Raw genomic sequence first — 26,898 nt, forward strand, 5'->3', positions numbered from 1 at the left:
TTTTTCAGAGTGCTCAACATTTTATAACACCATTCAGAACTACCCAAAACTTTGTGATATGAAGGGTTCAGTTTGTAGAGGGGACTTCAAGTTACTTAACCTTAACAACCTCTGACAACACTCTGCAACACTCCACCCATTTGACATACAACTTTGCTCTCTATACAAATCTCTTCTTGCATAACTGTACTTCACCTTTTGTAACTTTTGCTCTCTTGTGACAGACATCCCACATAAGCATACAATAAAAGACTTAATGCAGTGCAGATATGCATTGCAGATATGCAGATATGCAGATATAGCCCCGTTAACGCTGATGATTTTGAATGTGCAATTTGGATATCTCTGAGTTTGTCTGCTACCTGTGACATTCTTCTAACATCGTTTTGTGTGTGTTAAGTTCCTCCTTGCACCGACTTCATCAGACTTGTCTCTGGAAAGACCACTCTCTCTTACGTGCATTTTTCAGCCCCAGCTCCTTCTGCAGTGCAATTTGTTTAGACTACCTACTGTCAGAGCAATGTGGTCACACTACATTAAGCTATGCAAGTCCTACAGCCAAGCAATGGGAATGACCCTGGAGAAGGCCAGGAAGTATATTGTGCTTGCTCCTGGCTTCTGTGCCTAAAGATGGTGTAGTTTCCTTCCCTGTTTACTCAGAGATGTGCTGACTCTGCAGAGAATAACCGCTGAACTGTGAACTGAAGTTGTTCTTCCTTTCTGTTTTCTCCTTCATATAGACCAAAAAAGTATCCTTCAGATATGAGAAAGCTTGCAGACCAATTTTAGGCTCTTTCCATGGTATGATTGCAGATTAGTCTCGGTGGAGAAGTTCGGAGTAAATAACTAAAGTGAAATGAAATGAAATGTTTCTCAGGCGACTATTCAGCACAGAACATTTCATCCCAAATATTTTGGCAAAAGCACAGGAAACTGAAACAGGGTCATCTTCTGGAAAGTGTCAAGCTACTGGCTTCACCTTTAATTAGAGTGCAGCGTAACATATATACTTAACAGTGATAAATGGGGTGAACTGAGGACATATCTCATTAACAGTGACCACTTTCTCATTTAAATTTAGGCCATTGTTCTAATACATGATACAAACTAAGTCCCTTATATGACAGACTTCAGCTTTTTGAGAAGCTTCCCAAAGTATTTACGAATCTCCCTTATAATGTGTTAATTATTCAAAAATAATTTTAGAAAATCATTACAAGGAAAGAAGCAGCAGGTAGTGAATCATTTCCAAAAGATGTCATCTTGATTGTCAGTATTTGAACTTCCACCATCCACCAGTGATGTTACTAAGGATAATAGTTGTTTATAGCATTAAACATATTGATTCTAGCTCTCCAGACCAATTTGTCAATTTACTTTGTATGCACGCTTTCAAACATTGCAAATGAAAGTTTTGAGGAATTTTATGGAACTAAAATTCATGATTCTTATCACAACCTAAATCTCTCTCTGTTCTAACTTTGCCTTTGAAGGCATTTTGAGCAGATTTAAACCAGATTAAAGCATATGACAAACTTCCAGTGACCCTTAAAATTGTTTTTGCATTTAATTAAAAATAATCAAAATTCAAAATCTCACAGCAATCTGCAATCTCTACATACTGCTTAGCTAAGTATGCTCTCTTGAGCATAGAACTGAGAACAACTTCAAGTACTTCTGCACCTGCACCCTTCGTCCTTTTGCATCCAAGAATTAAAGGAGGGACACTTCCCTTCCTCCTTGAAAAGTCTCTCCCATCACTCCCCTTGCATGCATGGACACACGGGCATTATCACACATTTCTCAGAACATTAGGGTGATTTCTGGCGTTTACTGGTGGGAAGAACCAAAATGAAAAGGTTACAGGTGACCCTTCAAGTGACTCTGCATGTAAGCATAATTCCAGAGAAAGCTTTGGGCAAAAGTGAAGTCTTAAGGCAAATCACATAAAGAAGACTTTTAAAAACAATGCCAATTTTAGCACCACACCATTTTATACTACTATGAACTTCAAACTAGGCTATTGAAAAAAGAAAAAATAAGCTTCCAGCAGCTGTGTAAAATGATGACTGATTGAGAATGGGTTAGTAGATCATCTGATGTTTTCTACTTAATGAAGCATCTTACTGGTGCTGACAGTTCCTGCTGAGTGAAAATGACATAATATAATTTTACCAGCAGGATGGTGTTTAGTTAAGTTATGCTGTAGGAATGCAGAAAATGGTAAAAGAAACAGATGGCGAGGAGGCAGGGTTTACCCTCATGCAAGTGAAGAGGAGCCAGCCTGCTTGTAAATTTGTTCCTTCCCATACAGCAAAAAGACCAACCACCTAAATGGACTGACAGCCTTTCCACACAGCCTTCTTTCTCCCCTTGAAGTGAGACAAAGTGTGACTACATCAGTAAACTGTTGAAAGCAGCATGAAAGCAACCTGCAGACTTTGGACCCTAGTATATTTTGGAACATCATGGGCAAGGGGCTCTTGGCACAGCTCAGTCTGTTTGTATCCTGAAGCAAGAAATGAAGGAGTCAGCAGCAGTCAGCAGCCCCTGAATCCCAGTTCACCTGCACTGTCTGCATTCCTGATAGTGGACCTTGATCTGCACAAATTTCGTTACAACTATTGAAGGCAAACACCCATTGCAGCCAAACAGGAAATAATACCCCCAGTGGATTAAAAAGAATTCCTACACCTTGTAGGAATGGGGTGTAACATAAGGTGGGAACACTCCAGTGCAGTTATGGCAAGTCAGCTAAAACTTACATCCTCTCTAAATATCAGGACACAAAGACCTGTGCAGGTAAATGAGGAGTGCACCACAGCTATGTTGGATGTGCGGTGAAGCACATTACACTGCAGCTGTCTTCTTCCCAAGAGTGCTGTGAAGCAAAACTTAAGTCTGGATATTTCTTAATTTTCTTAGAATATATCACCAGACTACCAGTAGAGATCCTCTGAGGGAACAGCAAGCAAAAATTACATGCAACAATTACAGTAATCTCATTTATTTTCCATTGGTATCTCAAGCACAGAAATAAAGAGAATAAAAAGAGAGTCCCCAATGTACAGCAAGCAAAACCCAGCTTTTGCTAAAACACAAATCGCGGTGGCTCATCTGAAAAAAAAAAAGCCCGACAATAAACTTGTTTATAGACATATAAAAGATCTCTAGTGCTTGAACTGAACAGCATAGTGAAGTACAGCTCTTGCACTTCAATTCCACTTGTGGAATTTGATCACAGAACACATGCAAAGTGACACAGCATGCTAAAAAATGCTGCAGGCACTGTAATTTGTTTTCTTAGAGAAGCTCAGCTCTGATGAAGCATGTGTTTTTCAGTGAGGTCATACCTTTCACCTAATTTTCAGTGGGGATATTTGGGGTACAAAAGAAGGTCAAGTGATTTGCCCAAGGTTACCCAGTGAGTCATTGGCCTTCATGGGATCAAGATTCAGAAAGCTCCTGACTCAACATTCCTTAGTCTAATCACCAGCCCATACCTTCTGCACAAGAGAGCTGCCTGCTCTCTCCTCTGGTAAACAAAGATTGCACAAGGTAACTCTTTGAATATAAACCCATTTCTTTCAGCATGCACTGTTTTTCTAACATGTGCAAGTACTTGCCTCCTCATTAACAACTGCACACTGATATTATTCAGAACTCCTCCTGAAGTAATGGGAATTTTGCATTAAAAATTATGCACATAAGCAATAACAATTAATAAAATTGGGGTTTTTAATAAAACAGAAGTGTGTTGAATTACACAAGATTGCAAAAAACATACGCAGAATAGAAAACTGTCTATTCCTCTTTCCTTATACTTGAACTTGCCTTCAAATTTTTCTTTTCATTGACTGCTATCCATCATTTATGAAAGAAAAATAAAAAAAAAATCACTCTCTTTTCTACATCTCCAGCACAGAGGTAGTTTCTAATATTTCCTGCTTAAGAGAGTTCTTTAGGCTGAGTGAAACAATAGTCTGAAATGCAGCTTCTTTTCAGGACCAGACATAAAAAAAAAGTGCCACAATCAGACATTCATAGACCAGACCTGCAGACTTTACACAAAACAAACTTCTGCTGAAATGGCTTGTTATAACAGACTCCTGTTATACAGAAGATAAAGATACATCACCACCCTCAGACAGACAATTTGCGGGCAAGATTTTGTCTACACAAGGTGGACTACGCAATCAGAAACCACTATAATCCACATAGATTCAAATAATCATTAAAAAGATGTGGTCTTGGAGGTCCATGCTACATCTACTATGCTAATTAACAGGGCACGTAGAAGATAAATATTAATTTTAACGAAAAAGTGGGAGATGGTGACACGCATTGCACATCTGTCCAACTCAACTTGCAAAGAATATAAATCATGGCAGCTCATGGTAAGTGAATGAATTATGGGAGATTAGATAGCGCAAGAATCTAAAAATTGCATTGGTTGCTGCCTGTTTATTTGGTAAATCTGCCTTCCTTTCTGTACTGTAAGTACTTTCCACACAAAAAGTACATAATCATATCTATAGTACATGTCAAGGAGGAAACTGACCCTTGCTTTTCCCTGCATTGTGGAAGATTGGGGGTGCAGGCAAACACAGGTGAAGTGGACTTCTTTTAGAATAATTTAAGTTGGAAAAGACCCGTAAGATTGAGTCCAACCATAAACCTAACACTGCCAAGTCCACCACTAAGCTATGTCCCTAAAATAATTTTTGATATTGACTGTTCTGAAACATTAGGCAAAATACAGTTTAATTCTCAATTTCCCTATGATTGCAAAAATACTGTCATTTCATTCTATGTATTTGGCTTTGAGTTATGATGTTTCAGGATCCGTATCAGCTTTTAAAAGCATAGCACCTCTTTCATCTAATTCTTCATGAGGTTGTGCGTACACAAAGAACAGCACAACTACAGAAAACCTCTGGAAACTTGGGCAATGCTAGTGCTGTGTCTTAGTCACTTCCTGAAGTCTCTGGTTGTGAACTTGCCCCCCATCCACTCACTGCTCTGACAGAATCGCTTCACAGACACTAAGAAGACAAAGATGCCCAACCTACTCAGACTTAAAAGTATGTGGTAAATAAAGAAAAGCTCAAGCATATTCAGAACCCGAGAATTCATTTTTTGCTACAGCATACCAATTTCCCCTTTCCATCTCTCTACTTTTCCATACAAACTGTCTCAGTTTCACTAAAAAAGGTTTGTTTTAAGCACCATGTGTGCTGCAAGGGGGACAATTATATATTCCATATAACAGCATAAGTTAATCAAAATATTGTTGCACAAGCCAAGCCTTTTTACCCCAAATTTTAACTAGCAACCTTCTATACAGCTTATGTTTGCATTTTGAAGCATCAGTTAAGTTTTCTGTTCCACTCTTCATCTCTTGTGATGGCTTAGCTTTGACTGCCCATCTTTTCTCTTAACCAAAGGGGATTATGTTTGTGAGGGTTTAATTCAAGAGTTTTTGCAAGCAGAATTTTAGATGGAACTTTGAAAAACTTTCAAAGAAAGAGAAGGAATCAGCAATTTTCCTGATGTATGTCATCAGAGAAGACTTGGATGAGTGTACTCTCTCTCTCTTTTTTGTCATGCTAAGAAAGCAAATCTGCCTAATTATGATTACCTGGATACTTGCCTAACTTCATTTGTCATGAAGGAAATATAACACAAAAGTTAGACAACCTTCACAATTTTTTCATGTGCCTGTGAGATTCTGTGCCCTCGGCAATCTATCCCCCTTGAAATGAAAAGCTACAAAAGATTTGTACCTGTCAAGTCTGAAACTTGCCTTTATCAGCTCTGTCTTGACAGCCCTGAAATCAAAGGGCTACATGTTCAGAAGTAGAAAAGATGACTGTGTTTAATTACTTCTGAGTGTGCACAAAATGAGCATGAAGTAAAATATGGAGTAAGAGCATTTTTTGACTCTTCTATGGACATCAAAATCAAGACTACCATTTAAGTACCATATAGATTGTTCTTGGTTTAATTTTTTCTGAAGAAGGGTCAGAATCATAGAGTTTGCTGTAAAGGTTACGTTGGTTAGATATGGTAGACATGGCCCTCCTTCTACAGAGGCCTACAATTCAAATACACACTAAGGCTCTGAAGAAATACTTTTAATCCACTCAGAATTTAGCAAATGGTATTTTGGTGCACTTCAGTGAACCACCTGAGTGAGGACCCCAGGAGTGATACCTCACTTCTAAAATGGCTTCTTTAGTAAAGTACTACACTTTGCTGACAGAGCTTGTGATCTCCTCAGTGGTGGCAAATGCCACAGAATGACAGCATGCTCTAAAAGATCTGGTATAAAACACATCATTTTCTGGTTTTAGTTTCTGTACTTGATTTTAGGTGTTACAAAGTATAGCTGTGGAGGAAGTTGTGATAACTTCACGTAACCATATAAAATGAGGTTGAGAGGAGAACTTGAAAAGCCATCTTGTGCATCCCTCCACTGCAGGGTAGGATCAGCGTCCCCTAAGCCATGGCTGTTTTAGCCATCCAGCTCCTGTGAACCTCCAGTAATGGAGATTTCACAGCCTCCCCCAGCAATTTATTCCTGTCCTTAACTGTCTTTCTGGTTAGATGATTTTGGCTAACGCTTAAAGTAAATTTCCCTTGTTGCAATTTAAGGCCATTACCCCTTGTTCTGTCCCAGGTGGACATGGAGAATGATATATGAGGCAAATTTTTGCAATTATTTCTTTAATATATTTGAACATTGCTTTTATGCCCCTTTTGGCCTTCCCTTCTTTAAAGTCACAAGTCAAAAAAACCTAATGAACACAGGTTTAATTAGTTCCATGTAGGAATTTAAAAGCTATATCCTAAAAATAAAATACTTGGAAAGAACATCAGTAAACCATATTACTCAGGAGGATAGAAGGAGTAATAACACGTCAGCATGGTTGCTTAATAGAGAAATAGGAACTCTGCAAAAGGTCAAATGAACATTACCACTGAGCAAAAAGGCAGGGGCTTTCTCTGTATCTCCTCTAAAAAACTGAAAAAAAAGTTCTTTAAGATTGATGGAAAGAATAAAGATACATATAAGTTATTAGACCCATGTAACTCTTCCTGAACTAAAATAGAGCTTTGACTGCTTAAAGAATGCAGGAAGGATGTTTTTGTATTTAAGGACTAGATCAAAACTCAAGAGACAACTTTAATCCTTGGCTTTTCTTGAAACTTCTTTGTGATTTTGGGAAATTACCTATCGATAAAATGAGCAGTAGCTCCACTCATTTTCTCTTGAGCTCCTCTTATTCTGTTTTAGTAGATAACAAACCATTTAGGATGGTGGGCTGCCTGTACTGAAGCATAGGGGACTCCAGCATAAGAGGAGCCAAAGTCATCTGAAACTTCTGACCATGACTATTACAAAATGCAACACCAGACTACTAAACAAGGCATTGTCATGCACTAGATATATCCCATCACAAGAGATGTTAAACGTAACTTCAAATTGACTGTGTCTGTTGGTGATATTGGATCCTGCTTATCTTCATGGGATGCATAGGTTGGCTTATAATTCAACAGTAAATGCAATGAATCTTCAACCCAAAATTCCAGAGTCTTAGAGTGAGAATCTAGTTATTTTTGTTTCCTGATGGTTATTTTAGTAAGTGATATATGGAGAAGCAAAATACTAGTGCTGACCTATGAAAACCTTTAAATAAATGTTGAGATTATGTGCAGTCATAGGTTCTTTAACACTTTTCTCCAGATGTCTCTGTGAAGCAAGGAAGTGCATAAAATAAGGAAACATAATTTTTTTACAGACAATAACAAAGGCCTGGAAAATGTCTACATACTGTGCCTAAGCTAGCTCAGATATCCCTGGAAAGCTATGGAGGCATAGCTAAAGGAGGTGCTTAAAGTAAAAAAAACACATCCATATGCCACAACATGGATCTCAGATTATTTCATGCATGAATCCAGAAAACTGTTTTTGTGACTGCAAAGCTGTTACTGTCCAAACTGATAGCAGCATGTCCCCTGCTAGAAAATAACCATATATGGATTTACTAGTAGTAGCTGGATGTCTTGACAGACTATGATTTAAAAGTAACATTTATGCTGTTAGCACTGCTTCCTTTTATTTGGAGGAGAAACTGGATTGTCACATTCAAACTTATAAGCTTTCCTCCTGTTTTTCTGTTGCATTATCCTCATTTTCTGTATTTGACATCAAAGACAAATTATTCCTGATTTTCCTACATATAAGTAGCACAAGATTCATGTCCAGCCTTGTTAGTCTTTGTATATGGATCTCCACCTCTTACTGTCAGCTAATCAGCTGTACTAAGAATTTGGTTGCACCTATTTCTTTCTGTGTTCTTGTTTATAGCTCTGTGGAGGTTTTGCCTGTTACTGCTGCTCATTCATACTCTTCCCCTCAAAAACCACTGGTCAAAACTCCTGGATTTTATCTGAAAGAAACAAAATAAACATCGAACGTATAAGTAGTAGAAACCCTGGCAACTTTTTGCTTCCTATGCATGTATCCAACCTCAGCCCCTGGGCTGTGCACCTCCGCATTTGAGCTGCAGTTCCATTTACTTTGGTTGCCTTTCAGAGAAAGATTCTGAACCTGAAAAATGTTCCTGGATCCTTCAGAGAGGAAACAAGAGCATTCAGATCCCCATGGAAGTTAGTAAGGACACACAGCCATTCTCCAGATCAAGTCTATGTTAATGATGATGCATCTGCTGCCCATGCACATGTAGCACAGTTACTTAAAAAACTGCAGATGGTGACTCTGATTCACTTAGTGACTCACCTTGCTATTCGTACTGACAGAAAGAAGTGTCTTAGGCTTAGAGCCCTTAGCATCCCCTTAGTCTCTTAAGGGCATCTCTTATGTAGCCAGGTGAATTCCACTGAATAACTAAGCCACTGTAAAATTAAAGCTACGCCCTACCCACAGGATAGGGGGAAGTTTAAGATGCCTGATTGGCAGGAAGAAATTTGGTCTCCAAATAAAATAAAGCAAGGTTTTCCCCAAAGTGCTTAACTAAAGGGTATCCATGCCACACTTCTATTTTTCATCCTTTTTTACCTTTAATTTAATATAAGTACTCAAGCAATTTTAGCTGTGTTTTCCTCTCAACTTCTCGCACTTCAGGCCACACACACAAAGATCATTCTGCGACTTGACACCCCTCCTTTCTTAAAATCTTATGGTAAGGATAAAAAAAAGGGTGTTATTTTAAACAGCTTCAAAACTCAAAACTAGAGGGGTTTTTTTTGTCCATCGGGTACTTATTTATTAATTTCAATTCATGCCTTTTTTACACTGAAAATTATAGCTTCTACTGATTCCTGTAAATGTCTAGGTATGAAAATGTCTTTGAGATCACTAAAAATATTTAATTTTGTTTACATTTTCTTTGTGTGAAATTCAAGGCAGTAATAAGTATATTTATGCTCACCCCTATCTTTACTGATGTATGTTCTGTCATTTCTAATCTGTCTAGTCACGTATTTATTGCTGATAAATTGGTAGTCGAGACACATAGTCACCTCTTCACACACCAGATATATCAACACTGGTTGACATATTGCAAGAAGGTCCCTCATCTGACCTTGCCAATGCCTGCCAAACTTCACCAGTACGCATTGCTTCTGGATGCAAAAACACACAAGCACTCTCTAGCAGACTGGCCTTTGAGTGATAGGTGAAGTCTGCCAATCTACTTGCCCCAGTTCTAGACAAGGTTCATGAAAGCTCCTTGGTTTCACAGCATCCAGGTTTGATGTCACTAAACTCTTCTGATGTGAAGCTGTATTTGATGATTTGCTGCACTTATCTCTAAATACTCTGAATTAGTGATTTCAAAGGGCTTTTTCTTTCATAGTTATAGTCTTGCTTATTAAAACAAGATTTCTGTTTTGGAGACTAATTCTGCCACAAGTATTTTATATTTTCATGCAACACATGATCGCACTGCAGCCACTACTGATACCACTTCTCTGTAGCACCACAAGAGCAGTAGGGTTAGGTTTCCTAAACATTGAAGGGCCAGCTCAGTGGCATGCCAGCTGCTTTTTCATACTTGGTGACCTCTGTTTGCTGAGCCAGTTGTATATATAAGGCACATAACTCTTGGGTTCTACCTGCTAGCTACTTGAAAACTGAACTACTGCAATGATACTCCCAAAGCAAACTTTACTTTGGTTTGGCATAAGGTACAAGGCAATTCAGCAATTGGCTCTCTCTGCAAGTTCTCCTTTTCTTGTTATTTCCTTCCAAGAATGTTAAAAAATATGTTCTCCACTTTTAAATTGTTGCTCACTCACCAAGGCGAGCAGCCCTCGTTCTAAACGCACCTCCAGTGAACACAGCTCACAAAACATTAGTAAATTAAAAATTACCAAAATGGCAGCAGTCTCTCTGAAAGAATATATCACAACAGATGGAATATCGCAGAATATGAACTTTCTTCTGTCACTAATTCTATCTTAAATCTTTACATTGTGTTGCTATCCAGAGGTGGAAACTGAAACAAACCTGAAGAGGTTTTTTTGACCAAAACTTTACCACCTAAATAATAATTAACTTATTTCAAGATTCACAGTAGTACCATATTTTACCATAAAGGTGGAATTTCCATACACTTAGAAAAAGATTAGAATTCTGTTTTTTTCCACAGTGCAGTTAACGCACTGTCCCAGAATAATGTTTCCTGACAATAGAGCATGCATGGACTTCAAAAACGCAAGTTATATTCCACTGTGTGTGCAATAAATGTATGCGAATTACAATAGACAGGCCAAATGCTTTCTCAGGAGACACATGTATCGACATCTTTGGACAGTAGCAGCAGGCTTTGAATTTTCACTTCAACTACTGCTTAGAAATGACACTGTCAGAAAGGAAACACCTACTGTGAGCCTTCACTTGCCTTCTGATCCCTTATTAGTTAACCCTGAAGTGCATATGTATACAGCCTTAATCCCCAAGTGAGTATCTGGACCAGGGGAAATCTGGAATTAATTGCAAAGTATTTTGGTTACTAATGCAGCTGTTACAAGTGTTTGATTTGGCAAGTGAACAGAAAAGGCACTGCATACCAATTTCGTGAGCCACTGTAAAAGCTGCATGGAGGCCGTCATCTTCAATCACTGCACAGCTGCGCTCAGGAGAGCATATGGTCCCAACGTCTGCCATTCCCAGAGTATCACATGAATGATGCCCACATAAATCCTGCCCAGGAAGGAAAAAACAAAAAAAAATCATTAAAATAAATGTTTACATCCATAGGTAACAACAGGTTAAAGTCACCAACCCTTTGCGAACAGCAGAAACTCGATAAAAGCGTCAATAAAAACTTCCATCTAATACAGTTTAAAAGTATGATACAATGATGCAATTCCAGGCCCGGTAAAGTCAGTGGCAATGTTTTCATTGACTTTAACAGCATTTGGATACCTTCTGTAACTAATTCTTGTTAGTTACATTTGTATTTCTGCAATGTATAGAAGAGGCCCAGACTCGCATGGAGGTGCTCTAAATACGTTCCACAGAACCATTTCTTCATTGACAATAAAAATAGAATATTTTATTTATTTACAGAAAGTGAACCAAGGCATAGAGAGAAAGCTTCAGATTCCTGATCAGTCCTTGATCCAGAGACCGCTCTTCTTTTCCAAAAGCAAGTCTTTCATTTGCACTTAAAGAAATTAGATTGTTATATATTAAACCTCATGTCACATCTATCAAGTAGTACAATGATCAATAATGTATTACCCAACATACCAAGTATTTAAGTAATTCTCAGAGGTTGCTTAAAGAGTCAGTGATATGGCAGTGTAAAACCCCTTGATTCCTAGTCTTACTAATGCAACAATTAGATTATGTTTCCTACTTGTAGATATGGCATGTCTCCAAAAACCATGCAGGTAACATTAGATTTTTACTTTCTGTTCCAAAATGGTAATAATAATGAAGGCAGCTTTGGTCCGATAGTGTTTTAATCATCAGCAGTAACTTCTGAGTGCTGCTTCTGAAGCAAAGGGAGGAATAGTAGTCTGAATGTACATATATATGCTCTTTTGGCTGAGAAAGAAAAGTAGGTGCCATGGTACCACGCCATTTTGGAGCTTCAGCAGTTTATTGTGGTTGAATGAAATTGTCATTTTCAAGATATGACAGGATTATCAAGTACTGTCAAAATTATCAAAGAGTAGCTTTTCCCCCTTCATTTTTAAGACTTTTTTCCTTCAGATCTCCTTTTGTAATTACTTTCTTTCACAAAGCCTTTCATAATTAATCCATCTGAATAACAGATATCCTATATAAGGCTTCAGGTCAACAATGTCAACTGGTAAGTTTCAAATATATGCAAGCTTGAAAATGCACAGGATTCAAATCCCACTGAAGTTAAAGAAAAATAAAGTTCACAGATACTGTGACAAAGCATCTCTTTACCAAAAAAAGTGGGTTTTTTTCTCACCAAGATGAAATAAAGAAATTTTCAAGCTAAAATTACATAGCAGTATTGCATATATGAAGCTAGAATTTTGGGATCATTTTGGACTCCCAGGTGTCTGGGAACTCTTTTTGGGAAGTTCACTCTTGGTGCTACTTAACATCAAGATTTAAATGCCATAGAAGGAATAAGGTTTAAAAGTATTTAAATTAACAAATTTTCACAGGTATAACCTATGGTTTAGGAAAAACTTCCATTCTGTAGCAATGCAGGTAATATGCAGACAATTTTCTCTTGAACCCCACTGGCTCCCACCCTTGATATCCAGCCAGCTCCCCAGACTTTACTCCTGGCTCTGCACGGCTTATGGGAAGGCACAGAATAAGGATGCCCATTTTCAAATACTTTAAAAGAAATACAATTATTTCCAGTTTTATTTTGGCAAATAAAATTCATATTATTTTCAGCATCTCTAGACCAAAGTTGGAAGAGGCCCTAAGTGAGGTCATGTTGTTATAGCCTCAGACATACAGGTCGTATTCAAAAAGGCAGACAGAGACAATCCTTAAACTCCTATTACTTTTGCTTGGGTTCATATCCATTTAGTCCTTTATGTATCACTTCTGAGTCTGGCCTTTTCAATCTAAGGGTATATTTTACATAAAGTAAGCTACATATCAAGTTTACATGCAGTAAACTCTATGTAAACATATCTGCAAGTGGCTTACCTACAGCAGCAGGAGTAACAAGACTCAGAAAAATGCATGTGCATAGTACCAATAAAAGTACCTTTTCATGGTGATATAATCAGTCTAATGAGTGTAAGCTATATAGAAAGTAAGGTACCTTTATACTAGTGTAATTCGAACTGAATCTATACAAGCAGTTTAATGGAAATTCTTACACAAGTATCAAAAAGAACATAGACAGAAAGCAGCTTACTGGAGGAGATCTAAATTACTTTCAGGTTGACAGTGCCAATAATAGTATAAAATACATTAATTCAGGCCTTGTCTCTGCATGCAAATTCTGTGTCATATGGTCTTTTCTTGTATCTGGGTGTCATTATTACGTAGATACTTACATCAGCACTGCTCAGAGTGTGGGCACAATTATATCAGCACACAGATGTCTTATGCCAATGCATGCTATATTTCCATCTGCATGCAAAAAAGAAACTATGCCACTGATATGACTATGAAGCTATACTAGCAAACAGAACCAGACCTCTGGATTTGATGACATGAGTCTAATTAAAAGAATACAGTCTTTCTAAGCAGGCAATCTCATAAACTAATTCCTTAGAGTTACTTCTGATGTGATGTGTGAAGTATGAAAAATCACAACAGGGATGTTATCTGTACGCAGCCCTTCTGACTCTTGGCTGGTTAGTAATCCCTCCCTCAAAATTTTGAAAGCTATTCATAGTATTGCATTACACCACCTTCATGAGATATAAATAAATAGCTAAGTATATATGCAAGCTCTTGCGGACCTAGCAATGTTTGGTTCTTTTTCATATGTTATGTGTTACTGACATTGCACCACCTGCCTGCCTAGTTTTCCTTAGAAATCCAGTCACTTCATCAAACCACTGTTCCTCCATTTCCATCACTTCCCAAGCATGACACATACGCACACATCTCAGCATCCCACTAATAACTTTCAAGGCATTGCATAATAGTTGTCTAGACAAAACAGAACAGGCTTTATTCTTTATTTATGAAATACTTTAACTTTGGGTTAGATAAAATGAATTTCTTGGAGGGCTGTATTAGTTAAAGGCTGCTCCTAGGAAATCCCACAGCCGCAAATAAGTGATTCTGAGAATTGCTTATGTTTAAAATTACCTAGCTCCTCCAACACCTCAGAGGCAGCTGCAATACAGCTGTCCTCAGATAGCGTGGGACCAATGATCCCTGTAAAGGAGAAGAGAGGAGAGACCACTTTGTGGTCAGAAAGTAGTGGACAGTGATACAGGAAAGCCACATTTCCTTTAGCCAGCTCCCTGACCACATCCGCACTGCCTCCCCAGCAGTCTGAGCAAGGCTGTGTGGGGAGCCCTAGAGCCATCTACTGAATCCCAGCTGGGAACTGGTAGATGAGGCCTATAAAGGATCTTGGAAACAAGGACAGGAAATATTTTCTGCCATTAGCTTCTTTGTATGAAGCTGTTATTGAATAGGGATGTCTACAGGATGCCCGTAGAGCAGGGCATGCATTGGCTATGCTGTGAATAGGGAGTATGTCCTGAGCCTTCTGGTTTTCCTTGCAGACTTTAGTCCTCACTGACTGCATGAGGATGATTTTTTTAAGCTAATGCTGATATTGTCAATTATCACTTAAGCAGACTACTGAAGACTCCATTATGTTTGCAACTCATAGTCTCATTCTTCATTTCTCTTGCTGCTGCACTTTCTGAACTTTAACGTATTTCTATTCATAGCATCACATAGCATATACTATATATATAATTGAAGCCAATCCAGTGGCATCTCTGAGACAAATATTCCAAAAAGTTTGCTATCAGCTCAAGTCACCATTCCCTAGCTACATGGTCCTTGCCAACAGCATGATTTTGAGTGATGTTATTGAAAATCATGCCTGCTTACACTTCCAGATTGAAACTTTACGGCAAACTTTCTTTTGACTTAAGCCTCGTGTAGCTGTGCTTGCCATGCATTATTTGTTACCAGCATCAATAGTCATACTTTTAGCTTCCCTGGGCAGTCTTAGAAAGCAGTCTCAGACTTCATTGAAGTAAAATATTTAATTTCCCTTGAAAATCTTCTTTTTTTTGGTTGTTGTTTAAACAGGCTTTGATGTAATGATGCAATTTAGAAATCTGTGTGGGTCTCCTCAACTTTTCATATTCCAGCTAAAAGACTAAGAAAGCAGGGACTCACGTGTTTCCAAAACCAGTTTCCAATGATTATTTCACTCTGGTGTGTGGCTTCTATTAAAAAAGTTGATCACTTACTCAGATCTGTATACTCATGTAATTGCTTCCACATAGTGGGCAGAAGTTTCGAAGAATAAGTGTTTCTTGATACTTCTAAAGAAGAAACGCAGAGTCTGGCCCTTGATCTGCATTACAGATCTTCATTACAGTTGTTTCAAAATAGAAGAATGCATTTGCTACACAGGCAGCAATAGAAGTTAAGACTTAAGCTTTGGCAAAGGAATGACTTAGGAAAACTGAGATGTACATCATAAGACTAGTAGTTAATTAGATGGCTTATTAAAAGCCAGGTTTTCTTGGCATTCATAAGTACATCAAGAGCCGCTGGCTGTTTGCCATGTATACGTGGCATTGTTCTGAATGAAGATAACTGGCGTGGCACCCTGCTGGAGCAGTTTATTTATTTTACCTGAAATCCTTTGATTTGTGCAGTAGGCTTAAAACCAAGAATAAACTGGTTAGTGAAACCTGATACAAGGCCAGAGCCCATGGACCTGATCCAAAATGGGATTTAAGCACCAACATGGACAGTTTGGTGGAATGTAAGAAAAAAATTGGCTCATGTGTCCTCTGGTCTTTGAGTTACCTGTCTTTCACAGGGTGTTCATTTTGTGACCTTACGGGCCCCAAAGTGTCACAGTTTTACAGTCCTGGGTAGTTTAGCACCTAGCTTTTACTAAAGCTTGATTGGCGTTGAGATGCTTAATGTTTCTCCATCTTTGCCCCTGGGGAAGCTAAGACTATAGATGTTCTTAGATAAGATGCATGAGAAACCAACAGGATTAGGCCACACAGCTGCATATCACCTTCTTTTAAAGCATAGTAAACAGCTTTCATATCTCTGTGTGTTTCTTTGCTTGCTGTCTGGTTTCTTTACAATGGCTCACCAGTTAAAGCCTTTGCCCAATAAGAAGGTGATACAGCTTCAAATTCCTTTCCAAGATGAGTATACTTAGGAGCCTTCTTCTTAGGAGAATGCCCTATGGTATACACCAGGCTGTGGCCTACAGTGAAGGTCTGCACATGCCAATGCACGCAGGGAGTTCTGGCTCCATGTGCCGAAAGTTTCCCTAGCCCAAGCTGCAGTTAGTGCTTACTTTGTGAAGCGACCTAATTTTTGGTCCCTATTCCTCAGCCTGCTTCTGTATTTTTACACTGAACAGTCCTGCAGTAAATTACAGAAACAGCCTGGGAACTCAGACTGCCTTGCTCTAAGTGGTGCGCTCCAGTCAGTGGCTTCAGGTCACGATTACTCTCCTTCTCACCATATGAATCTTGAAATACTTGCTAAACAGTGACATGCTTTGGTCAGAGGGGTGGAAAGTTTCCTTAACACCTGGAACAGCTTACAACCTACCGGTTAAGGACCTCTCCTGGGAGGTGGGCAATACAGACCTAAAATCCCTCAAGCAGAGGAAGGAATTAAATGCGACTTTCCGACTTCCTGCAGTAGTGCTCTCACCGCAGCCTTGTAAAGGCAGGGTGGGATCAGGCGGTATTCAGGACCCACGCATTCACCCTCCTGCACGCCCCTCTGCAAAGTGGGTTTACTAATGTCATAGCAATGCTGAATGGCACATGTGGAAGAAAGTAAAGTTCACCCAAACAGAAAGGATTATGGGCATCACCCAAGGAGAGCATGGTGCCTGGAAGGCAAAAGGAGCATGACACTGAAGTTGACAGACAGCAAAAGGTACACTAGAAATAAGAGCTAACTGTTGAAAAAAGTAGTTAGGGCATGGTCTATTTTACCCCTCAGGCAATATCATGACACTTAAAAGAGAGGCTTTATAAGCCAAAATTGTGGAATGCTGCCCTGGAGGAAGCCATGAGGTGGATGGCTTCACTTTCATCCCTGGTGAAAAGCTATCCTCCTGAGACAATGGTGTTCTTGCTCATGGGGATGTCCAAGTAAGGGCACAAGAGGGCCTGGCCACCACTGTGAAGCAAGGAAGGACTCTTGCCAGATTCACTGGGACAATGCTTTGTCCTTCTCTTGTGGCCATATTTTGAGAGGATGACTGAAGCCTGGTTACCTTTTGAGGAAAATGAGAATGGTGATACCTTCCGTATCTACTAAAACAAAAATCATGTATTTTCCTCCAGTAATTTAATTTAAAAATTGAGGTCAACTTTATGCTAGGTTTGCAGCAGGAAGACTGAAACTTACCCCAGAAGAAACTATGTGAATATCTGTCAAGTTTTAGAAGAACTGCCTTGTTTTGGGTAGATAATGTCTGACTGAACAAAGGCCAAGGGGCCCCAGAGGAGGAGGGTAACATTCTCAGATGAAGGACATATACCTTATTAGTGAGAAGTTGGCAATGAAACTAACTTTTAAGGTGTGCAGAAGGGAACTGCCATCATTATAATACTAAAAATCACACCCCCCCTGAGGTAAGAAACCCTTGCCCACAGAGACCCTTACTCATAGCACATTCATAGCGAAATAAATCTATACTGTGTCTTTCAACAGAGATGAGTGAATGCAAGAGCCAATGATTGTATATTACTGACCAGTCGTAACCGTGAGTGTATTACCTTGGAACTTTTGTGCATAAATGTAAGGAACAATCCGCATGGGGTGTGCTTGATTTGTGGAAATGCACCACCAAGCACCCTGTGCAGAATAAACAACGTTTCCTCTTGCACCACAGTGTGTTTCAAGAGCTTTCAGACAGGCAACAGCCTTCCTTTCAGGTTAATATGATAAATACGGACCTCAGTTTGGGGCATTTAAATATCAAATGTACAGAGCAGGCTTTCTGAATTCTAAGTTAAGGTGACATTCAAGGAAACACAATGTATGTGCGATGCCTTGTTGGGCTTAGTTTAGCACATGCGTGCTACACTTGCTGGCTTCAGAAACTATCTCCTCACCAAACTGGATGTTCTTATTCTTCCCTTATATGGTACAGGGGACCCCAGGCACTTCTCATCCAAGCACACTGCAACAAAGTACTAGGAACAGAGCCTAAACTGGATTAAGTTTTTATGCTTTGAAGAGAGATTTAAAAAGATTTTTTTTTTTTGTTTTCCCTAAAGCATAGAAAGAAAACTCAGCAGCACAATGCAAACCACAGATTATTTAAAACTATTGACAAAATGCACCTAAAGCATTTAGACTCTGTATCCGGAGGAGAAGGGCAAACAAAGTCTCAGCAGTGAAACTGGTAGCTGGTGAACAAGTTACAATGTGAAATTTAACATGCCCAACCCATTCTTCCTCTGTGGGAAAAATCCTGAGCATCTCTGTCGGTTAGTGTGAACCATGCTGCTTCTGCACAAATTAGGTCCCACTTTGTTTTCCCAAGGGACATTATCTAAGTATTAGATTTGCAACAAAATTGGTGAAAATGCTATGAAACTGGTAAACACATCAGATTATAATTTCTTCAGAGTAATAAACATTAGAGAAATATATGATTCTATTGACTGCTAGTATAGTGACCTGCTTTACTAATATGGGATAATAATTGTGGGAAGATGATAACATAAAAAAGAAAAAAAAAAAAAGAAAAAGAAAGAACTAGGGCCAAGGAAAGCATGTGCTCCATGCAATGAAATTATCATCTGTAGAGCTGAGATAATCAAAAGCTTGCTGTTAAATTTCAACAGCACTGTCAGATTGACAGTTAAACTAAATCATACACACAAGACCCATATAATTACTGTGTAGAAAAAAGCAGGACAGAAGCCTTTGGCTTGAGCATGAACTTTTTGTTAGAGCCAGGCATGATGGCGCTATCACGGATGATGCTAACAAGCACTTCAGAAAGTATTTTTTTCTCGCTCTTGTTGCCTGTATCTACTGTGAGAAATATCTGTTTTAATTTTCACATGATTCAGAATTGGGGAAAAGGAAAGCAAGAGAACTGGATTATGTCCAAATGCATTCAATAGTTCACTTGAAATTTAACTAAGGGTCACTAATGAAATAGACTGGATGAATTCTAGAGGATAATTACAGAGCAGGCTAGACCTCGGAAAAGAACAGTCTGAGTTCAAGTGCAGTTTGCAAGTCATGTCCAACATGTTTTTTTTTACTGTGACAAATGATCTACCAAGTATTTTGTTGCACCCATAAAAACCTGAAGACTGTAGCTAACCTGTTTCCAGCTTCCAGGAACTGTTCACAAACAAAAAGCCTGAAAAGGACTAAATTCTAAATTTGCTATTGACTTCACTGCCACTGGGAACAAAGCAGGGGAAGAAGACTTTAGAAGCTCTTCCTCCTCCCCACCAAACAAATGCTTCTCCACTGCCTCACAGAGCAAAAGACTCACCTGGCCATCAGATGATCACCATATCCCATGGAAGATGCTCTGAGGATGCATGAGGCCCCAAAATTTACAGCTGCTGTCAAGGACTCATCCAGAAAGTAGTCAAACAGCAGGGGACCTGTGTATTCTCTAAGGTTGTAAAGACTTACACCTTAGGGAGCTCTCTCTGGTTTTATTAGAAAGTGATCACCTGTTGGTACTGACAAGTCAGACCTCTGTCAAGACTGATGCTGGCCATCATGGGTAAAAATGAGATTTTGAGACCACTGGGAAAATACACCTCTCCTTATTAGATTTTGGGAACTTAACCAAATGCTGTGGAACCCAAGTAAGTTTCTGTGATGCTTAGTGATAGATAATTTCTGTGCCCATTGAAGGCTTTCCCAACCTCTTACACAGGTGACAATAACAACCAGACACGTTACTGTAGTTTTCCCTGCAGCTACAGAGTAAACATAGGATTTGGTGCAGCTAATGGATAGCTACATGGCCCTTGCCACTATTGATATGCAATACAGAACTTTAAAATAGCTTTAGCATGTTGCATGTATCACCCAAAACTGAACTCATGCTCATATTTATTTACTATTTAATATGCTCTGCAGCACTATTGCTTTAAAGCGCTTATCAAATTAAATACAGATTATGACTGAAAGTGAGTGGATGTTTTTAAGCCAGAATCACTAAATCTCCTTCTAAAAATCTTTTCACATAGGAAGTACTTCCTAGTATGAATGATGATGTTGATCATGATTTGAACTACCAGTACTAATTTTGTAATGAGGGAAAGCTGCCAGCACACTCTTAATCTGTCAGTGGTTATTATTTTATCTTTAAACAAGCAATGACAACAGAAGAGGAGGAAGTGATGGTGCTGAATTCTGATGGGATTTTTCCTTTATAAAGAACTCAAGTAAAACTGGTATCATTTCAGAGCCTCTTTTGGTGTCAGAAATAGCATCCAAGTAAATGTCGCTCCAGAATGAAGATAATTAGTATATTACAGACTTGTATGACAACAAGCATTTAGATTTTAACTACATGTAAACAGTTACATACAGCTGAGGACATGCCTTCAGCTGACAAATGATTTGCAAATATTATTCTGTTGACAGAGACACGAAGTTCATGGTGGCCTCAGTTAGTAAACAAAGATGGAAAATGTACCTCACACATTTACCCCATGCCTAAAAAACAAGCCATTTAGAAGAAGACATCTGGATGCTCAAAAATTAGCATGACGGTATTCAGAGCCCATCAAAACATGCAGCCATGGCTTGGCGTCTAGTAGCTAAGCAACGTACTTCATACATTCAAAACATAGTTGTAAAAGTTGGATCCTCCTGCCAATTGCTGCCACTCTCATTGAAAAGCTAAACTGGAAAAAATCTCTCTTTAGTTCAAAGTGGGGCTGTTTTCTCCGGGAAACATCTCTACTGCTTTTTCACCCTTTAACCCTTTTTGTATTTACATGCCAGAAGGAGCAAATAGATTCATGTTGACATTTCAAGCGTAAGCATATAAAAATGCTGTGGACTCACGCATACTCCCTGCAAACAACATCGTGAACACATGTAGCAAGAAACTTGTTCTTATTGAGTCAGACACTGAAACATAATGCCAAACAACGTGTGTGTGCACACAGCGAATCGTTAAAGCAGATTAAGTTATACTGAACTGCACTGAGGAGCTAATCCCATAGTTAAACCTGTTAAAATGTAAACCAAGAAAACAGTAGCCTGTGCTTTTTTCTTGCAAATCATTTACATCTCTAAGTAACAGTACAAGCAATATTTGCATCTTAAGCGTGGAAGGAGATCACAGGAACTGTGACATTTTGTTTAGTTTAGGTACTACTTACATCCAAAAGAGTTAACTCTAGGCATGGAAGATGCTTTGCTCAGGCTTCTTTGAAAGTGGATTACTGATTAGCAGCACACCCTTACTCTGGCAGCAGGACATCCATACAAAGAATTACACATAAGCATCTGTAAAGCAAGTGCTCTTTAAATTCCCATCCTATCTCAATCCAAATTAACTTGGCAATTGATGTTAAGATTCACAGTCTGCCACCCTAAAAGTTTCTGAATTGTAATAAATCCCAGAGAAATAAATGGGAATATTGAGAAAAACACTTTGGCGAAGTGATTCTGGCACAGGATTAACTAATAAGCCATTAGAAAGGATGTTTACAGCAAAAAGCAAGAGCATTCTGACCCAGCCTAGGTAGCCTGCTTTCATTCAGATTATAATGATAAAAAAATGAAAGCTTGCAAATAGGACCGATGGGATTTAAACTGCTGAAAAAGGCTCCCCCTTTACAAGTGATGCCTGACTGACACAGAACCTAATGTTTCAACTATTTACAGCTATAAAAGCAAGCCAGGAGCTTTTTTTTTCCCTCTTCTGGAGCAACTCCTTCCACAAACCATCCAAAGCATCCTTTTTGGCAGGCTCCTATGATGTAGAAAAGCACGAGAACTCAAACGAATGGAAAGTCAAGCAGTTATTTTTTTCGCAGTTGGGGAAAGGAAGAAAACACCAAACCCAAACCACTGAAGGGATATTCTTACAGAAGAACTTCATTGCATAAACTCGGCCACAAGTCTACTAGAGCAATGTCCCTTAATGACCTCTGGCAATGAAATTAATTAACAGCTTGGCACGGAGCAAGGTTCAACTCTGCATGGGTAATTCCAGCCGGATCCGACCCACAGTTGATCAGGACACTCATTTTTCACTTTGAGAAAGAGATTTCATCCACTTGCCACCAGCCAGCTCACTCAACTTCTGCAGCTCTGTTTACCTGCGGTTTGCATTTACGTCCTATCCTTGAACCACAAATGCTGCTGCCTTCCAGTGCGGTGGAGCTATTCTTGCTGGAAATAGCATCTCAATGCACTCAACAAGGAAGCTGCATGTACTTTTAAGGTGTTCTTCCCCATTTTCACTAGCAGGTTTGTTTAGGGATCAATTTAGGCTAGGGAATGTTATCAGCCCTTTTTGCCTGGACCACCTTCCCAGGGAGAGAGGGGCTGCCTGTGAAACATCTCACTAGGAAAGATGGAACAACATCATCTCTCAAGCAGAGATAAGTTAGGTAGCCTCAGCCAAATTCCCCAGTCTGGCAAATTACCACCTCTTTACCCTGGCAGGAGTCCCTGCACTGCACTGGCATGAAAGGCTGCATACCCACAGTGGGGATGACCTTGCTGGTGAGGGAGTCACACAAATGCATACGCAGTTTGTTGGCTTTTCAACCCCTCTTCCATCCCTAGCAGCTGTGCATATGGGTATGGATCCCCAAGACGCATTGCAACCCATCGGAAAGGTTGAAGATGCGAACAGAGAAGCAACCACTGGGCAGAGCTGGTCAACATGGCTGGTGTGCCACAGGCTGGCCTTGCTGTGGCCCAACTACCCTACAGCACATGGTTCAAGGGACACCAAGTCGCTGTCAGTTCGGGTGATGCCTACCTCGCGGGTGAAGAGGATGGCTGCATCGTAGTGTTCGTCATGGTCATCATCGAGGCGGTTGTGCTGGTGCTGCCACTTGCAGAAGTTCTTAAGAGTGGTGGCAGCGTTCCTGTTGACCTCCAGCCCCTTCTCCTTCTCGCCGAGGGCCACCACCTTCACCACCGCCAGGCGGACGTGGTTCTCCAGGCTGGCATGGGCGTAGAGCCGAGAGGCGATGGAGGCCAAGGTGAGCAGGTAGTGCTGCAGCCCCTTCCCGTACTTGCGGACCATGGAGGCGTCGGCCACCAGCAGCAGCTCCACCTGCCGGGCCCGGGAGACGGAGCGACGCCTCCTCCGCCGCCGTCGCCCGTTCTCCGGCAGCGCCGTCCCGGCCGGGTCGCGGGTCTCGCAGCTGGTGCGGGCCGGCACCGTCTCGAAGCTGAAGCGCTCCCTGCGGAAGAGGTGCGGGGCGCGGGCAGGGCCCTCCCCGTAGATGTGCGGGCCGGCAGTCTCCCGGCCGCGCCGCGCCGGCTTCACGGTGTAGCGGGAGCGGCCCACAGCGAAGAAGCCGTCGAGGCCGCCGCAGAGGTTGAAGACGGCCAGGGAGCGCGGGCTGCCGTCCACCGTGCCGCGGTAGTAGCAGCGCGGAGGCGCGCCGTCCCGCGGCCCCACCGCCCCGTCGCGCTCCAGGTCGAGGAGGAAGCGCTGACCCCCCGCGTACAGGACGTACCCCGCCTTGCCGCCCCCCGCGTAGGTCGGGTCGAGGCGCTGCACGACGCCGCTGGCCCCGTGGGGCCGCCCGGGGGGAGGGCCGGGCCGGGGCCGGGGCGGCGGGTGCGGGGAGGCGGCGGGGGGCGGCGGCGCTACGGCGGCGGCAGGTGCCGGCGGCTGGGCCAGAGCGCGGTGCAGCTCGGCGGCCAGCAGCAGGGAGAGCAGCCTCAGGAGCATGCTTGCCTCGCCGTCAGGAGTGGCCGCGGTGGTGGTGGTAATTAATAGTAGTGATAATAACAACAGGAGTTGGGGAGAGGGGTGGGAAAGAGCCGGTCCGCGGAGTGCGGCAGCGTCGTTAAGGGAAGCAGGGAAGCGGATAGGAAGGAGGGGGAAAAAAGGGAAAAAAGAAAAAAAAAAAGAAAAAAGTTCTCCCTCCCAAACTCTATAGTCAAGTGTGAGTGGGAGAGAAAAAAATGTCAACAAAAGCCGCTCGCTTGTGAACTTTGTGTTTCTCTGCAAGGAAGAGCAGGGAGCACATGGAAGGAGAGAGGCAAAAAAATCCCAAATCACTTCTGCTGGGGGGGCAAGGCGGGGAGAGAGAAAAAGGAGGAGAGGAGACTCGGAGCCGGCAAGTAGAGAAGTTTGAGCATTTCCCTCTCCTCTTCCACTTCTCTGCTGTAGTCACCGGATCATCGCCAGCAGCAGCAGCAGCAGGGGCAGGGGGCAGGTCTGCTGCGACTCGGCACTTTCTCGGGCTCCGGTGGGCTCCCTTTCCTTCTTTTGCCCCCTTTTGTTTTGAAGACGAGGAGAAGGGGAGAGAAGAAATTCAGGCAGCACAAATCGCCTCGCTCGTCTCCGGTGAGATGGTTAAAAAAAGAAAAAAGAAAAAAAAAAAAAAAAAGAAAAACCCAAGAAGCGGAAACCGTCCCGGATTTTTGTAAAAACCCCCTCCCTTTATCTTTTCTGTTGTTGTTGTTGTTATCCCCAGTCTGTCGATGTGAACATGAGGAGAAGGGAGAGAAATGTGAAGATGAGAGGAGGTGGAACAATGAATTTATAGCGGAATGCCATCCTGCAATGGCAATTTCAACAATTCGTCACTCAGGCTGCCTCTTAAAGGGAGAGCTTCAAAACCACCACTCCCACACTTCCTTCTCATTTAATCAGAGGGAGAAACTTGAGGGGAGGGAGAAGGGGGGGGGGGGGGGGGCGGTTGCGAGGGGAGGAGAGAGGGAGCGGGAGAGAGGGCGGCAGGAGAGGGGAAGAGCGGGAGGAAACCGGGGAGGGGAGAGAGACCGGCAGGGGAAAAAAATGTGTGTGAAAAATGCGAGGTTTCCCTCGAATCGCTTAAAGCTACAGAATCACCCGGGGCTGGACGTCTCCCCGCCGGCCGCGGACGACGGAGCTGCCCTTACCTAGCGTCCTACCCGCTCCCCGTCTCTCCTGCCTGAGGCTGCCGTTCATTTTGCAGTGCTTGGAGGGGGAGGCAGGTTTACGGCGGGATCTCGGGAGGGAAGCGGTAGGGGCTCTTCCGAGCGCGGTGATGCGGGGTCCCGTGGGGCGGCCGTGGGGAGCGGAGCGGCTGCCGCTGACCCCCTGTCCCGGCTCGGCCCCTGCCCTTGCCCCTGCCGCTTCTCGGGTCAGCGGCAGCACCGAACTTCCTCCCTTTGTTTGGGCGGCCGCGACTAGTCTGCCTCGAGCCTGTCATTAAGTCCCAGCAAGCTGTCATCTAGTTTGGGCGGACTGTGATTTTCCCCGAGCCCCCGAAGAAGAAGGAGGGCGGGGAAGAGTTAATACTTGCTTTGAACTTTCGAATGACTTCAGATACTTAGATCATCCCCCCGCTGACTGACACACACATATATTCACCGTGTCCCCTCATCTTCCTTCCCCCACTTCGTGATCAGACAGGGACACCTCAAAGGGCAGATGTCTGCATTTACTCCCTCATCTGCCCTTTCCACCTTAACGTTGGCCACAGAGTGAGAGAAGATTGTCAAACGGCTTGCTCTTTGCGGGGATCAAGGGCTGGAAGGCAGCCTGGGCTTGGGGAAGGTGAAGGGAGCAAGACACCGGAGGTGTCAGAGTCCACCGGCTTTCCTCCTGTTGAGGACCCAGCATCACCAGGTGCCTTGTTTTCCACAGAGTCACACACACAGAAGTGCTTATTAGCTCATGTTTCCTCTCCACGTCCCAAGGTGGGTGCCCGGAGCAGGTGCTCTCTAGCTGTGGGACTCCAACGGGACTACAGCTTTCCAGTCTCGTCCTATCCTGCAGGCAGCCTCTCAGCCTGAGCAGTCTGTCTGCGAGGGCATGGCATGCACATCTGTAACACTTCGCAGAATCAAGGGTGTGGTGTTCAGGTGGGCAGAAAATGGCAGGCCAGCACCTGCCTCTGTAGCTTGCAGAGGCTGTTTCAGGAGTCTAATGCTTCTGTAAAGAACAGGTTAACTAGTGCCACAAACGTTGCAAAAATTAATATACTCATGTAAATGATTACATTAACATCACCCTGAGGTTATGCTTATGAAATATGTAACACACCAAAGTTTTGCAGGTGTTCTTTCTTCTTTTTCCGTTTTTCCGGAAATGGTGATACCTGTGAACAAAAGTTCACTTCTCAGCCTCCTGATATTTCTTTTTCTACTTGTTAGTATTTTATCACCACCAAAAATTCTTGACTGGAGTCAGTAACTTCCAAAATTAAGAGTTATATATCAGGAAGGTCACATGACATTTTAGGGCATTGGTCCAGGACTATTCATCATTTTTAAATTTAAACATTTTCTCAGTTACTTTAAAATACTTATAAAGTTAAGACAGTTAAAAAAAACAACAAACAAGGGTGGAAGTGAGAGAGAAAAAGGTGGCATATTTTGATTTTAAAAAGAGCCTGTAGTTTGTCTCCCACTTTTCCTTGGATGGCTTTTACTTTTTATTTGAGCCTAGTAGATATTCGTTCAGCACCAACAATATTTTTAGTGACTTCACTGGGACCTGGTCAAGGCCTGGATTCACATATATATAT

At 41.6% G+C, this 26,898-nt stretch overlaps 1 protein-coding gene across 1 annotated transcript in view; it reads right to left on the reverse strand.

Annotated features, from left to right (window-relative positions):
* ADAMTS5 (ADAM metallopeptidase with thrombospondin type 1 motif 5) overlaps positions 1 to 24,931 on the reverse strand; it is a 48,336-nt gene extending 23,405 nt beyond the window's left edge. Inside the window, exons 1-2 of the mRNA XM_065676764.1 lie at positions 23,181 to 24,931; positions 11,101 to 11,233 (exon numbers count right to left, since the gene is read on the reverse strand). Coding sequence (XP_065532836.1) covers positions 11,101 to 11,233; positions 23,181 to 24,107 — 1,060 coding nt within the window. The 5' untranslated portion in view covers positions 24,108 to 24,931. The remainder of the gene's footprint in view (positions 1 to 11,100; positions 11,234 to 23,180) is intronic.
* Between the last annotated feature and the right edge of the window lie 1,967 nt (positions 24,932 to 26,898).

Source organism: Lathamus discolor, chromosome 4, assembly GCF_037157495.1.
Source record: "Lathamus discolor isolate bLatDis1 chromosome 4, bLatDis1.hap1, whole genome shotgun sequence".
Lineage (NCBI taxonomy): Eukaryota > Metazoa > Chordata > Aves > Psittaciformes > Psittacidae > Lathamus > Lathamus discolor.